This window comes from Cyrtonyx montezumae, unplaced genomic scaffold (assembly GCF_038088225.1).
Source record: "Cyrtonyx montezumae isolate F1298 unplaced genomic scaffold, pur_monq_1.0 scaffold_38, whole genome shotgun sequence".
NCBI classification, from domain to species: Eukaryota; Metazoa; Chordata; class Aves; order Galliformes; family Odontophoridae; genus Cyrtonyx; species Cyrtonyx montezumae.
This window is the reverse complement of record NW_027072043.1, coordinates 1,017,238-1,033,456: the sequence shown is the minus strand read 5'-3', so window position 1 is coordinate 1,033,456 and position 16,219 is coordinate 1,017,238. Positions and strand designations below refer to the sequence as shown.

The 16,219-nt window shown below is 46.4% G+C and overlaps 3 protein-coding genes across 3 annotated transcripts in view; 1 reads left to right on the top strand and 2 right to left on the bottom strand.

Moving 5' to 3' along the window:
- Positions 1-11,532, top strand: part of LOC136054544 (zinc finger protein 707-like) — a 130,411-nt gene extending 118,879 nt beyond the window's left edge. Inside the window, exon 5 of the mRNA XM_065745834.1 lies at positions 11,167-11,532. Within this exon, the coding sequence (XP_065601906.1) occupies positions 11,167-11,435 (269 nt within the window). The 3' untranslated portion in view covers positions 11,436-11,532. The remainder of the gene's footprint in view (positions 1-11,166) is intronic.
- LOC136054526 (zinc finger protein 773-like) overlaps positions 1-16,219 on the bottom strand; it is a 62,124-nt gene that overhangs the window by 29,438 nt on the left and 16,467 nt on the right.
- LOC136054543 (zinc finger protein 621-like) overlaps positions 1-16,219 on the bottom strand; it is a 98,980-nt gene that overhangs the window by 66,424 nt on the left and 16,337 nt on the right. The gene's annotated exons all lie outside the window — the stretch shown is intronic.

Sequence of the window (16,219 nt, the reverse complement as noted above, 5' to 3'; positions counted from 1 at the left end):
GTTCCACAGGGGCAACGGTCTGCTTAGTCACTTATCTAGGGTAGCGACCTACCATCAGTGTCACGTTATGCTATCAAAACAGATTCAGGTAACAGCATTACTCAATTCTGGGGCTGACATTTCGATTGTGGCAACAGACAAGTGGCCCTTGGATTGGCTGACAAAGGTAGTGACTGGAATTAGTGGGGTGGGCTGTGCAGCTGAAACTAAACAGGCTGTTAACCCTGTAACAGTAAAAATAGTATATGAGAGACCAGTGCCATGCTTGGTGCATGTAGCCCCTCTGCCTGGAGGATTACAAATGTTGGTTGGACGAGACATACTCAGTCAATTGGGTGTGCAACTAACAAATCAAAATTTAGAATAGTGGCCACTGTTGCGCCGCCACCGATTCCTCTTAGTTGGAAAACTGACGAGCCAGTATGGGTGGAACAGTGGCCTATGACAAAAGAGCGCATTGAAATAACACAACAATTGGTTCAAGAACAAATGATGGCAGGGCATATTCGTCCCTCTACAAGTCCCTGGAATACTCCAATCTTTGTAATCCTTAAAAAATATGGAAAATGGCGTTTACTACATGATCTCCGAAAAATTAATGATCAGATGGAGGCTGTGGGAACCTTAGAACCTGGTATGCCATCCCTATGTATGTTGCCCAGAAACTGGCATATACTAATCATAGACCTTAAGGATTGCTTTTTTACGATTCCTATAGCAGAGCAAGATTGTAAACGTTTTGCCTTCTCAGTACCTGCCATAAACAAAATGCAACCTGCACAGAGATACGAATGGGTTGTTTTACCGCAAAGCATCAAAAATTCTCCAACGCTGTGTCAACTTTTTGTAGCTACGGCGTTGGTACCAATCAGGCAGCAAAATCCCAATACTATTATCTATCATTATATGGATGATATCCTTTTTTGCCAGCAGGAATCATTACAAAACAATGGAAAAAAATCATTGTTGAACATCTTAAGGAATTCGGCCTTAAGGTAGCTCCTGAGAAGGTTCAACGGTCAAGTCCTTATTTGTATCTTGGTTGGTCTTTGTCTGACGCAATGATTCGACTGCAAGTTGCACAGCTTGATGTGAATGTGTACAATGTAACTGATTTACAAACAGTTCTGGGCCATATACAGTGGTTACGACCTACAGTAGGGATCACAAATTGTCACTTAGAACCATTGGTACAATTACTTAGAAGAAAACGGTCTGCCAATACTAAAATTACCTTGACTAAGGAAGCTACGGATACATTGCAGGAAATCAGCAAAATAATCAAAGCAGGAATATCTTATCGGTATTGTCCAGACTTTAGGTTATCGGTTGTTATCTATGTCCAAAGTACTCATGCCTTTGCAGTTGTTCGTCAATGGCAAAAAGAAAAGGGGGATATGGGGGATATTTGGCAGCAATGTCTACAAATGTTTAAGAAGGATGCCATTGACAAACAAAGAGAAAGGCAATGACAGATTACCTATATCTAATAAGCTGAGAGAATATCATTCACCACAAAGGATTGCAGTGGCAGTTTCATATCAGTCAAGCTGATGCAAGACTGTTTGTACAAACATGTCCACAATGCAGTCATCATAATGGAGGTCTTGGTATCCAACAACAGGAGAATGGTCTGGACCAGCCACACTAATCTTCTCCGGTAGGGTTTATTCTTGTGTCTCTACAAATCAGAATGGACCAATTTGGATTCCATGCTCGCTGTGTTCGCCCTTGGCATGACCAGAAATAACTACATCGCATGGATCAACGGGAAAACATGAGTACCTTACATGGATTCCGGCTTGATACCATTTGGCCTTATCTCAAGGCAGAAAATAGCATCCAACCCTCATAAGGACTGGGATTGTGTGTTTCTTTCTTATTGTCTTTTTCTTTTTGCAAATTGTTGTACTTTTTGATAACTTATGTATGCCATAGTATGTGATGAAGAACAGCTGGATTGGCCATTGAATGGTATCTCACTAATAACACTGATCATGGTATGACAAAAATGGGTGATTTTTCTGTGTTACCAATGTAGCCTTAAGAATCAGAATTATTAGGCATTATTTAGGTTGCTGTATGCTTTTTCTATTTTAGTAGTGAATCGAGTGTGAATTAGATAGGATTTGATGTTACTAATGTTGTAATCTATGGAAATAGCACTTTTAATGTATTTAGAACGCACAGTTATGTTGTTAGCCTATCAATTAGCTCTTTTCTAATTTGTTAAAACAAACCTGAAAAAGAATCCCAGGCAAAGGAATGATCTTGTTTTTAGAATCATCACTTCTCTTTCAATTCATTAATCAAGATAGTTCTTCGTAACTATGCATCACATGAGATAAAAGCACACTATCTTACTTCAATTTGGCATATGATTCTAACAGAGAAATATTACCCAACAGCTATTTAAGTTCACTGATTCCTTTAACTAGCACTTATATTAGTAACCAAAAAGCCCTTGACAGAAGAATGATATTGGGAAGGAATAAAGTATTCTGATAGCTTTAGGGCAACTAAATATTTTTAGATAGAGCTAATCTTGATAGTTTGTTCTGCTTTGCAAGCAGGTGTTCCTTTTGGATTCTGCATCATGCACTGGCCACGCATATGCAGTGTACAAATGGAAAAAACTTTGCAAACTCTGAAAAGAATTAAAGTTGGAGGAAATCTGTGATGGGTGAGAGAGGAAAAGTGCACCTTGAAGCAGGGGACGCCTTGCTAGCACTGCCTTTCGCATCCACCACTGGTATGTTCCTTTTCTCTATTCTTTCTGGTGATTTGTCATTTCTTAAGGGTTAATAGCTAAAAATACACTTTTTTAAGGAGTTTCTGCTTCGTGCTTGCACCCATCTGAAAATAAATGTCTGCATGTGTCTGAGTGTATGTTGACTTAAACTTTAACCCTTTGTGCTACTCTGAATGTGCAGTCTGCTTGCTCCTGTTCTTAAGATGTCCTGTTTCTCAGATACAGTATCTCCTGAAACAGCACCACTCGAGTTTTAATCGCAGTCACCAAGTTAGGATGTTAGCTAGCAAAGGAAAATTATACCACCAGTGATGCTTTAGCAGGTTTACCCACTGATATTGATTCTGTCTGACAGGCAACTTAACAAAGTTGTGCCACCACTGATCTTCCGTTATTAACCAAAGGTATGATGGTGAAGATTTTAAGGGCACTTGCTATATGAATCTTAGGGAACATTAGAAAACCACTATATCAAAGTATATAAAAATTAAAAGATTCTTCCTAATTGATTACTGAGTCACATAGAATGATACCCTCAGGGACTCTTTTTCAGGTTGCAGGAACTTAAGCCATAGGTAGAATATATGTTTGTTCTTTTGTTAATAAGTTTAATAGTATTTCTTGTCATTATGATATGATTACCTTGTATCTTTTCTTACATTCAGCGTGTTAACTATTGAAACCTTGACTAAGTTGTGATAGCCTAAATGAACCTTTCAATGCTGTTACAAAGTTTTACACAAAACAAAGAGAGCTGAAGGTCAGGTGATTGGGATGCTGTGTACAAGGTGTAGTTATGTTACTAATGCGGTTTGTGATTTTGCAGTAAATTTATACTTGGCATTGTAAAACGCTTACTGTCCAAACTACTTTCTGCTGTTTTGTTAGCGCAAAAAGAAAAAGGGGGAATTGTGGAGAACTGGCTTGGGAAAGGAGGTTGTGTGTGCTTAACATTGTAGCATTGCGAACAAAACAGCATGTTCAGATCACTGAATTTTGAGAAGTAGTGCACCGTTGACCGGGCAACGATGAGGAAGTAAGTTTGCGGTGGAACCAGATGGCCCTGGTATGTGTGGGAAAAGAAGAACTAATTGGACACTACTTATCTTGCAAGGACAGAGCAAGAACCACTGCTTAACAATTATTCTAAAAATAGCATATGTTCAAGGGGTATAAAAGTATGTAACCTGCGCAATAAAGTTGGCTCAGCTGCATAATCATATTGATGTCTCTCTGAGTCCTTGCATCGGCATCTTAAGAAGATCGTTCCGGCGCGGCCGTGGGTCATCCTCCTGGGGTCACCGCAACAGTTACCCTTTTAAATAGAAGGATAAATTAATTGTCAGTTTTTATTTTAAGCCGCAATAATATTCAGGTAAGCTGGCTATAAGCTTTAGTTAAAAATCACAAGCATGGCATCAATAAGTAAAAATCTGACCCTCTACAGTGGGGAGGCTCTTCCCACACTCCGTGCAGACACATTTTCTTCCATGCTGGTGACTGCTCAACACAGCTGAGGTTTCCTTTAGGTCCTCACATACTGTCCCACAGCAGATGGGATGTAGGAGAGATAAAGGAGACTTCACAGGCTTCTCCCTGCACTCAGACCCGGCTGAAACATGACAGCTGGCAGAAGGTTTTCAGTGGCTGGACCACATCCCACTCTGCACTCTCCTTTGCAAGTCCACTCAACACGACGACTGCAGTTGCAAGGGCACAATAGGCATAATTCCCGTGCAAGTAAAGAGGAACAGGATTTGCATTTGCCCCAGAGCTTTGCCTCTTCTCAAGCGATTTGTATGGTTCATGACAACACAAAGCCACAGAGGGTAACCAGGCTGGGGCTCCATCTGAACCTCTTCCCACATTCGGGGCATTGTAGGCACTGTCTGCTGTGTGCACATGCTGGTAGGAAACGAGGCTGTAACTGCATCTGAAGCTCCTCATATTCTTGGGGTGCTTCTACAGCCTGTTTGTGCTGTGGGTGTGCTTGTGGGATCTGTATGCACAGATGCTTAATGACACTAGAATCAATTTTAAAGCTGTTCCCACACTCGGGGCTTGGGTTCTGTTTTTTGTTCTATCACATATCCTTGATCCTGGGGTCTTCAGGCTGCCTCTGACCTATGATGAAGTCCAGTGGGTTCCCAGATGCCTGTAGCACATGTTTCATTTTGCTTCTTGATGTGTTCACTTTGACCTTGCTCCAGATCCACTTGGACATCCCTTTTGATTTCATCCACGGAGATGCTACCACACTGTCTTTTAGCCACACCACTTTCCTGCAGATCCTTATTAATGTTTGTTATCCCAGCACCTGCTGGATGGCAAAGAAAATCCAGAAATAGCACACGGTGCCCCACCACAGACGGCTTTTACACCCCCAAACTCCTCCTTCCCTCCACCACCTCACTGGGGCTGATATCCCCTGCCACGGCCTCAGGGCTACCCACATCTGGGATCCAGGGCTCTTCCCCTTCTTTAAGCAGGGAGATCACCACGGGTTTGGAGGCTGGAAGGAGAGCTTGAATAATAGGAAAAGGAGAGATGAGAGCATTTCCATCATTCCGGAACAGCTGTCTGTTCAGCAACTCTGCACAAAGTTCCTCCCTCCCGTGTGAAACTAAAACTAGGGCCTGAATGACACTGAATTTTCTTACAATATATGAATGTCCAAGACATCAAAATGTTTATGGCCACTAAACAGAAAAACGTAAGTTTTAAGTGTATCCAACCATATCTGTCTTACTCAGTTGCTGTTAAAGCACTACAGCATATCTGTTTAATATCAATAAATACAGTCCTGTTTCTCTGTCGCATAGTATGGAATATCGCATTTGAATCTATCTGAGACAAACTGGAAAGTCACGAGGGTCCACACAAGGATGTAAGGAGAGAGGTGTTACCTGCAAAATGCCAGGTTTGGAAGCTGCATGAGAAGAAAAGGAGCACAGAAATAGATGGGAACAGGGAACAGAAGCTAAAGCAGAGGAGAACAAATCTAAAGAATTGCAAACAAATCTCTGAAAGCAGAGTAAGCAATCTTTGCATAAATAAATAAATAAGCATTAGCCCTGGGCATTCCCAGAGACACTCTTCATAATCACCCCCATGGTGTTATCTTTCACCTGACAGTAGCATTCCAGAATGGAGGTAACAGTGATGGGAAATATTTCAGCTCCTGTACTATCAGGATCAGCATGGAGAAGAAAACAGCGTCCCCGCTCCCCTGTCTACCTCCAAAGGAATGGTAAGGCCTGAAGTCAGAACAAAGAGTGCCCAGAAGGCATCGGCCCCGCCAGTCCCAGGAAAATGGTGATCCGTGAATGAATAATGCCAGCCCATCTGTGTACATTAATTCCAACTGGTCTTCAGGATATCTTGCAAAGCCTTTGTCATAAATATCGCAGCACAAATGTCAGTGCCAACCCAGCTCAGATCTGGGAAGCTGAGTGTGCAGTTCAGGCAGCAAAGAATTGAGATTTTTGACAGCAAATCGTTGTGTGCCAAACTGCCAAAGCCAGAGTCTGGCTCCCGGGTGAGAAATTGGTGTCAGACGCTCCCTCTGCAATTACAGATTGCCCTGAAAAACGTTCAGGTCTCAGCGTCTGAAAGGAATGACCTTGGGGACGGTCCTTCGGTTCGGGCACTGACCCCACCCCCCCGGAGAAACAGGGCGGCTGCAGTGCGTGTACACCCACGCGGAGCCTCAGCGCTGATTGCAACTGCCAGCAGAGCAGCCTGCTGAAGCACCAGCTCCGCTGATGTCATCTCAAGCGGGAACGGCTCCCAGCCCTCGGGTAAGGCAGTGCCGAGACGATCCTCTGCTCTTCCTCCTCAGCACCGCGCGGGTAGGCAAATGGAAACGCCGAGCCCACGCGGTAAAGTAAGGGTTAAGTGCTCTGTCCCGCTCGGCCTCACCTGCTCTGCTGGGAAGAGTCGGCCGTTCTCGTGGGAGCGGCGCCGACGGCTCCGTCTCTGCCCAGAGCTGCCCACGGGGCTGAGCGCCGTCCCGGGACGTGCCGGGAGCAGCAGCCCGAGAGGTGACGCAGCGCCAACGGCGCTGCTCGGAGAGAGCCGACAGGAGAGCGAGGCGTGGGGGACACGGAGCACCGGAGCCAAGCCAAGGCCGAACGCCGTCCCGGCGAAACGCACGCCGCCCGCGGCCGTGAGGGAAGAGGAGTTCCGGGTTCGGTTGGGCGGGGCGGGGCGGGGCGGAGCCGCCACCATGATGGCGCGGGGCAGGGGGCGGCCGCAGGACGGGTTGCGCTAGGCGGGGTCGAGCCGAGCCGGGCCGGGCCGGGCCGGGCCGAGCGCGCGTGTTCCGTGCTCTGCGGGGCGGACGCGTCTGCCGTCTGTGTTCCCGATGCCGGGGGTGGGATGGGAAGGCGAGTTCGTGTTCGTGGTGTTTACGTAAGAGCGGGAGGTGAGGAAGCGTTGTATGCCGAGAGAAATAAGGAAGGTCATTGGGGTGCTACACAGCCGCATATCGCCGCTGTGCAAAGACGTCCCGTCACGGCGTTCCAGCCAAAGATCTTGCCTGGGAGCCAGAAGTGGGCTTGGGCAATGTGGCACGCAGCGTTCGCTTCTGTTCCCGTTGGTGAGAAACGTCTCGCCACCTGCCTTAAGGGAGGTATACGTTCGGGTATGTACATGTATGGGCTGCTATTGCTGAAAATGGAAACAGAACAGTGAAGGCTTCTGGGACTTGTAGTTCATTCTTCCCTTCTGACCAGGTACCTAGAACTATCCACAATCCGAACAACTGCAGCATTAACTCTTTAACTCCCAGTACTCTGCAAGATGTTCCTTCTTTTTCAAGGTCTCACGGGTATGTGCTAACGTCCCTTTGGGCATGCTCAGTGGTATTCTGGGTGGTCGAGTGCCCACCAACTTCTTCCTTTTTTTTCACATCAGCTTAATCCCTGAAACCTTTGAGTCAATTGCATTTGTTTTTCCCCAGTTTGGAAGTTTCCCATTTCTTATGAGACCATTTTTAAAAACAATGTATGTGGAACCTGAGCAAAATGTCCTTGCATGTTGTTAAGCAAGAAAATATTTTATTGTGACTCTAGTGCTTCTATTGAGGCAATACCATTGAGGCCGCGGATAAAAGTAATCAGTTATGTTCCCAGTGCAGAATTATTGAGGGAAAACTAGAGTGTTCACCCACAAAATCTGAACTGGAAAGGTTTAGAGCTATCACTTATATACTCCCTTTGCTAAGCTAATATATTGGTTCTTAAACTAATGTAATAATCCCTATTGCTAAGCAATCCAACCTGTATTGCTCGCACAACAGGTTTGTTGGGCCAGGATGGCTGCAAGGAAGGGAGGAACAGTTTCTAGGCATGCTGCAGCCTGGGCTGGGCAGAGAGGGGCACAGGAAGCGGTTAGAGCTGGTACAGTGAGGAAGCCAGCAGAGGAGGTCTAGAAAGTGTCATGGTGTTATCCGTGACAGAGACCCAAGGGAAACCGAGGGGAGAGAGAAAGGAAAAAAAACTGCACCTTCAGTGGCCACGCAGCCGCCGGAGCAGAGCCGTGCGCAGATGGGTCTACGAAAAAAACAACGGCACGATTTGAGAAGGCACGGTAATTTTACTAAATCTAATAAAATTGAAAAATTGAGGGAGAGATAAAGTTTCCAAACCAAAAACTGGGAGCTTACCTTAGGGAGGTACTGCAGGGGAAGCACACGTGCTGAACCTCCACGGTAGCCGAGAGAGAGCGGCCTGGCATTCAGTGCGGAGCTCGGCCCTCTGCTGCTCCCAACAGGATAAACTCCTTAACTGCCTGCATGATGTTCTGGTGTGGAATACCGGCATCAAAACCACAACAGAAAGGAAGAGGGCAAGCTGACAGATGGGTGCATACCCCTATAAACATGCTGTTGCGATAAAATATCCTGGGGGCAGACACTCTATAAGTATTTAAACAAAGTAATTGTGGAGTCCAAGTACCAGGAATAGGGTACAGAAGGGGCCTATCAGGAAAGGGAACTTACCAGGACAATAATGATAAATAGATTAGAATTCCCTAAAAAGGGGGATATTGGTACATAATGGTGCTGGCAGAGAGTATTTCAGGTTGACCAGACAATGTTAACTTGGGTACTTGTACAATGCTCTCTCTGGTGGTGTTGAAAAGGTCTAGATGATTATGCTACCAAGAAGAGACATCGTATGAACCACCAGGTGGAAACAGGAAAACACTTCTAGAATAGGATATCAAACAGGGGGGATTGAATCATGAGAATATTGTGAGAACAACTTGAGCAGATACAAGCTGATGGACAGGAGGCTTGTGTGAATGCAAGATGGCAAAAGCGATGCCTCAGCTCATATGCAGCTTCCAAACCTGGCATTTTGTAGGTGAAACCTCTCTCCTTACATGCTTGCTGCATGGGAACTGTTGAATCATGGCCTGAACCACTGATTGTTCACCTGAGGTGAGCACTGAGTCAGTCACAGGGCAACAGGTGAAGGTGATATACCTGTGTGATTGGAAGGGTTGGAGCCTGGCTTCACCTCTCCCATGCCTTATTTAAGGGCTGACCACAACCTGGGAGGAGCTCTTTTTGGAGATCTCTCCCATGTGGAGTCAATGGCAAGCCAATGCCATCATAAAGTTGAGCTGCTCTATTTTGCTAGTTGCCTGTATACCATCTACATAAGCCTTCTAAAATATACCATCTTTCATACTATTTTCGTTAAGTACTATTCCTGAGGGTTATTTGCTCTACGTTTGTATGGTCCCTCATGGCTTTGCCAATTTGTCACAGGTGGATCCTAATGTAGTACGCAATCCAAATCAACAGAGAAGCAGGACTATATTTGTTGATGTAAAACAGATATGCTGTAGTGCTTTAACAGTGTCTTAACAAGATTGGATTACACACACCGCTACAAGATCCACTCCCATTCAGTCATGAGACTCAGGGTGGTCCCCATTCCTGTCTCAACTCCTGAACCCATAGAAATAAGGAGCCTTGGTTGACCTGGATCCACTTCTAGTCCCGGACTTGTTCACAGCTTTGTGTGTAAAGAATCATATGAGCACAGTCTAAGACATAACCTTAGAGAAGGTCACAAAGCTCCAAACTAAGCGTGAGTCTCTTACAGCAGATCTGTATGTGCAAGGTGTCTGGACAAAAGGGGGAGAAGGATCTCTGCTAAGGTGTGACCTCGACCTGTTCTCTGTTTTGGCGTAAGATGACTGTCTCCTTGTTATGCTTTGTCTTTAGTCCCATGGTCAGTCAGCCCTCAACAGTTGAACTTCCATCTGTCAGTTCTTTTAGTCCCCCTGTTTGAGACAGCATTGTGACGGCTACTGTCTTTTAGCGAGAATGTTATGCATTTAGTGGCTCATTGCTTTTCTGTTCAAGGTGTTGTGTGCAATCCCCCAGGCAGTGCCGTGCAGGTGGGCAGGGGTTGGACAGGGACTGCTGGATTCAGTCACGGTTCTGCTGATATTTCCCTTGTCCTTGCAGGTTCCAGTTCAACTTCTGCCTTCCACCCATGATCGTCCCAACATGTAGTAGAGCAGCAATGGCCTCAGCCTATCCATCTCAGGTAGGTGCTGGGAAAAGCAGGCAGGAGAGGCCAAGGGGTGAGGGATGTGAATGCAGGGGGAGAGGGAGGTGCCCTCAGCCAGCATGTGTGTGCTGGGGACAGAGCAGAGGCTGGGACTGGAGTTTCTCTCCTCTGCAAGCTGCTTCTCTGGGCCTTGTCTGTTCACAGCAAGGAGCTCTTTGCTTGCAGGAGCCTGTGAGCTCTGCAGAGGTGGCCGTGTATTTCAGCAGGGAGGAGTGGGTGCTGCTGGACCCTGGACCTTATTAACAAACTCCACAGTCACAGCAACAAAAGAAACACAAAGAAGCATGAGTTTCAGGAGGGCTCAGCGTGCTCAGCACTTTGATACAAGACCTGTAGTCAACGCTAGCCAGCAGGCATCAGGCAGCAGGGTGAGGACCATCTCCCTCCAGTCAGCTCTTTTTCTTTTAAAGAAAATATCTTTGCGCGTTCTCAGAGATGTAAAAGCAATCTTTACTCCAAAGGAAGCTGCTGTGTTTTGGCCCAGTGCCATTCATTCCCTAATTGTTATTTCACAGTGGGGAGGGACATTGTGCAAAGTTGCTGACAAACAGCTGTGCCAGAATGATGGAAAAGATCTCATTTCTCCTATTTATACTGTTGCAGCTCCACTTCCAGTCCCCAAAGACATGGTGATCTCCCTGCTTGAAGAAGGAGAAGAGCCCCGCATCCCAGATGTGGGTGGCCATGAGGCTGTGATGGGAGATGTCAGCCCAGGTGAGGTGTTGGAGGGAAGGAGGAAGTTGAAGCCATAAAAGAGATCTCTGTGGGAGGAGTATTTGGGGCACCGTGTGCTATTTCTCAGTTTCCTTTGTCATCCAGCAGGTGCTGGGATAAGAAACCTAAGGAAGGGTCTGCAGGAAGGTAGTGTGGACAAAAGACAGTGTGGTAACATCTGCATGGACAAAATCAGAAGGGATGTGCATGTGGATCAGGAGCAAAGTCAAGGAGAGCACGTCAAGAAACATCAGGGAAAGCATCTGTTAAAGGCATCCAGGAACCCACTGGACTTAAGTACAGGTCACGGGCTGCTTGAAGACCCCTGGAGTAATGATGTGTGCCAGAGGAAAAAGCAGAATCCACGCCCTTAGTGTGAGAACAGCTTTAAATTAGATTCCAGCGTTGTTAAGCACCAGTGCATACACTCAACAAAGAGCCTGTACAAGTGCTCTGAGTGTGGGAAGAGCTGCAAAAAGAGTTCTGAATTGAAGCGGCGCCAGCACAACCACACAGGAGAAAGACCATATAAGGGCTCTGATTGTGAGAAGAGTTTTAGAAGCAGTTCTGATCTCAAAGCCCACAAGCACATCCACAGTGCTGACAGACTGTAGAAGCAACCCCAGTATATGAGAACCTTCAGTAGCAGTTGCAGCCGCATTTCCTACCAGCACGTGCACACTGCAGACAGAGCCTGCAATGCCCCAGACATGGAATAGCTTCAACCAGAGCCACAGCCTGGTTAACCACTGTGGCTGTGTGTGGTGATGAACCACACAATTCCCTTCTCCCAGATGCGGGATGAGCTCCAACAACTGCTCCAACCTGATCAGCTAGAATGGGATCCACTCAGGGCAGGGGACACAGAAATTCCAGCACTGCAGGAAGAGCTTCATCCAGAGCTCTGTCCACACTGAATGTTGCCCTGTGGCAGTGTTGCTGGGAAAACACCCAGCGCAAAGACCTTGAGAATGCTGGAGACCCCAGCATGAGGGAAACTCAGATGCTTCTCCTCCCACAGAAAGAGTTTGCAAAGGAGAATGCATCGCTGGGACCCTCTGCAAAAGGGACTTAACCCTGAAGCTTCAGATGGCCTTTCCTTCCTGACAAAAGCAGTTCTCTCATCATGCCTGCTTTTCTCTTCTGCTCTTCCTGCAAGCAGCTTTTTGATGCCATTTCCTAAGGAAAATCAGCTGTGTATGGATGCTCTGTGTGTCTCTGTTCATGTGCTGCTTTCAGTAGTTTGTGTGCACTGGTGAATGGAATACATGGGGTGAGGAGAGCAGTAACGTGGCTTGTGGAATTTTTCTGAAAATAACTTGTAGTACAAGGGGAAGGGGATGAATAACGTAGGAGAGTTGTTCTGGAGCTTTTTTCACTGTAGTCTTGTTTTTTGTTCTAAAAATAAAATACTGCATGTGGACTAAGGAGTGGTACAAGGAAGTTTGTTTTTGGTGATGAAAGCAGTGGCCTGGAGTCATCACAGGGCAGCATTTCTTTCACACAAGCATTGTCATTCTTTTTCACAGTGCTTCTACTCCTCCTCCCAGAAGGTTTAATCAGGAGCTTCGAGCAGCTGTGAGGCACCTAGCTTTGACTGTCTGCACTAAATCTACAAAAAGATGAGCTTGTTCCTCCTAAGTGCAGCATCCCATGTTTCAGGTGGTGGTGGGAGCAGAAGGCAGTGCAAACACACAGTGTGCATAAGCAGCTTATCCCCGCAGCACAGAGGTTTCATTGTGCTCTCCGGTGCATGCTTGCCTCTTTTCTGAGCTTGAAAGTCTTTGCTTTGACCTTGGGAAAGTGTCTAGAAGAACTGCTGAAAGGCCATCACATTTCCTGGGCTCAGCTCAAGCAGCTGTGCTTGAATTGCAGTTTGCAGGAAGTGGAGGTTGATTTTGGTGAGCTGGTGAAGCTGGCAGGAGACTGCCCATGTCCTCTGGAGCTGTGAGTTTCTCTGTAGGATCCCTGAGCCCCCCCAGCAAGCTGCAAGGAAATGATTTTTGCCCAACTGTGGAACGGTGCTTCCTCCATCGCTTGGAGCAGAGGCCTGGTGTGGTGCAGGAGAGGTAGTGCAGGGCCCTGGGGGTTGGAGGAGCACACAGCACCAAGGGAAATGTGTGGGGAAGAAGCAAGCAGCTGGGAGGCTTGGGAACCCCCAGCAACAGGAGACCGCAGCTGAGGCAAGAGGTGGGATGATTTACTCTTCAGCTGCATCCAATTAATTCCAGTCCTATGACCTTGCTCATGTGTTTCCCCATTCCTTTCAGGTTTCCCCAAGAAGCATTCTGACTATTTTATGTTTTCATCATTTTGTGCCATTATTTCTTCCCAGGTGCAGGACTCTACACTTGCTCTTGCTGAACCTCACCACTTTCTATTCTGCCCAACTCCCCACTCTGTCCAAGCCTTACAGAATGGTGGCACAGCTTTCTGCTATGGCAGCTACTCCTCCCAGCTTTGTACTTTTTGATGGTGCCCTCTGTGCCTATATGCAGGTCGCTGATGAAGATGTTGAATAAGACCAGACTCAGCACCAACCTCTGAGGAGCACCACCAGCTACACACCTTCAACTAGACTCTGCCCCACTGATGACAACCGTCTGAGCACTGACACTCAGCCAGTTCTCAATCCACCTCACTGTCCATTCATCTATCCCATATTTCCTAGGGCCTCATGACAAGGATGCTGTGGGAGACAGTGTCAAAAGCCTCGTTGAAGTCCAGGTACACAGCGTCCTCTGCTCTCCCCCCCATCTGCCCAGCCACTGGTAACTTGGTAAAAGACCACTCCTGATTACCTTCTCTTCCAATTGCTTGGAGATGACATCCAGAACAAGTTGTTCCATCACCTTTCCAGGGACAGAGGCAAGGCTGACCAGCCTGTATTTTCATGGCTTTTTCTTCTTGAGTTACAGTGGCTATCCTCCAGTCTTCAAGCACTTCTCCCATTCTCCAAGATCTTTCAAAGATGAGAGAGTGTGGTTTGATAGTCACTTCTGCCAGCTCCCCCACCACTCTTGAGTGAATCCTATTGGGGCCCACTGATCTGTGCGCATTGATTTTTTCCCCAGCCAATCTCTGACCATCTTCTCCTCATCCAAGTGGGAGTCTGCCTGTCTCCAGACTCTCTCTTAGAATCACAGAATAGTTTGGGTTGGAAGGGATCTTTAAGATCATCTGGTTCCAAAACCCCTGCTGTAGGCAGGGACATCCCATTCAACCAGGTTGCTCAATTGTCCATTTAGCCTGGCCTTGAACAGCTCCACAGAGGGGGCATCCACAGTCTCTCTGGGCAACCAGAGTGGAAGCAGGGTTGCTGTAGCCTGGGAAGAATACAGAGATGTCATCCGCTTGTGCATAGATAAGATCAGGAAAGCCTAGGCACAGATGGAGCTGAACTTGGCAAGTGATGTGAAAAATAACAGGGGGTTCTACGTAGGCACAATGAGACAGACCAAGGAGAGTGTTCCCCCTCTGATAAATGCAGATGAAGAACTGGCTTCCTCAGATGAGTAAAAAGCTGAGGAAAGTGCTCAATCAGTGCTTTGCCTCTGTCTTCACTGGTGGCCAGGCTCCTCGTGTCTGCCAGGTGTGAGTGAGAGGACCAGATTACATCCTACAAGTGTGAGTGAGAGGACCAGATTCCATCCCACTATCACAGTGGAACATGTCTGAGCCAATGTCTGACCATCTTCTTCTCAAACTGCATCAATCCCATACGTCAATAACTTTCTCAAGTCAGGACAGAAAACCCCAATTCTCTTTCATTTTCCAATGCACTCCTATCAAAGTAGACACTGGAAATTCTTCCTCAAGAGGCTGTTGTCCCATGACATCTGGAATTCAAGTAACGTTTGGATAATGTCATACATAATGTCCTTTAACTTTTGGTTGGCCCTGAGATTGTCAGGAAGTTGGTCTAGATGATCTCTGAAACTTGCTTTCAACTGTAATATATATATATTAAATATGGATTTGAAAATCCATATTTATACCAAATGTAAAAGTCATTATTTTGCTGCTACGTGATCATGCCTAATGGAAAATTAATCATGAGAACTCATAGACAACCCTCAAAACGTCTATACAGGAAGAGTTATTTATTACACACCTATTACACAGAGATTTTCTTCCATATATGTTTTGATTTTTGCCTAACATCTTGATCCAGGGGTTGATTCAGTTGCCAACAAAGAGGTGGCTGCTGCCTTCACAATACCCTGACGTACCTCATGCCCCTGTGTGGGACTGGGAACTGTGACCCAGGACGTATGGGAGCCCACCTGGAGCAAGATATTGTGGACAGGCAAAGCAGGTCAAGGCAATGGAGTGTAGACAAATGATTTCTCTCTGTTGATGAGAAAGGGTGTAGGTGCCCAATGTCAGACGAGATCACTGTCAAGACTGAGTGCCTCTACAATGCAGTAAAAATTAATTTGTTCCACAGAGAATGAGAGAATGAAAAATGCGCAGGTCTAGATGTTGGGGGGGAGGGGGGGGGAGAGTATGGGAGTGGAAACACTTTTGTTTCTTGTTATTTATTATTTAAATCAATTCCTTTTGGCTACCTTACTGAAAATCTTTTTAATTAGCAACATAATTTGGCTTGTTGGGCCCCTATTCATATTGATGAGCTTTGTAGTGCCATGTTCCTGAACTGCAAATCCTGAAATTTTGAACAAGCCTTTAAAAACCTGAAGTGAGAAGCACAGCCCAAGTATGTGAGGGTGTTAGCAGGCCCTGCCAAGAGCCATCACTGAAGAGATCATAGAGGGCATGAAGAAAGGTGTTTGTTTGTGAGGGCTGGTGAAGCAGGAAATTGCATGCATTAGATAGAGGTGAAAAATCAAATGTGGAGGTGGCTCTGAAAGTTCTTGATGCATTTCATTCAGCAGGATGGCCAAGCACTGGCCCTGCACTCCTGCATATCTCACAAACCCTTCCTTCTTCCATTGTAGTGATGAGCCCCCACTCCAGGAGAGTTCCTCCCTGATGAGGCCTCATCTGATCAGGGTTCCTCCCTGATGAGGCCTCATCTGCAGTGTCCAGTTCTGGGCTCCCCACTATAAAAAAGACAGGGATCTCTTGGAAAGAGTCCAGCGGAGGGCCACAAAGATGGTGAAGGGCCTGGTAGATCTTCCTTGTGATGAAAGGC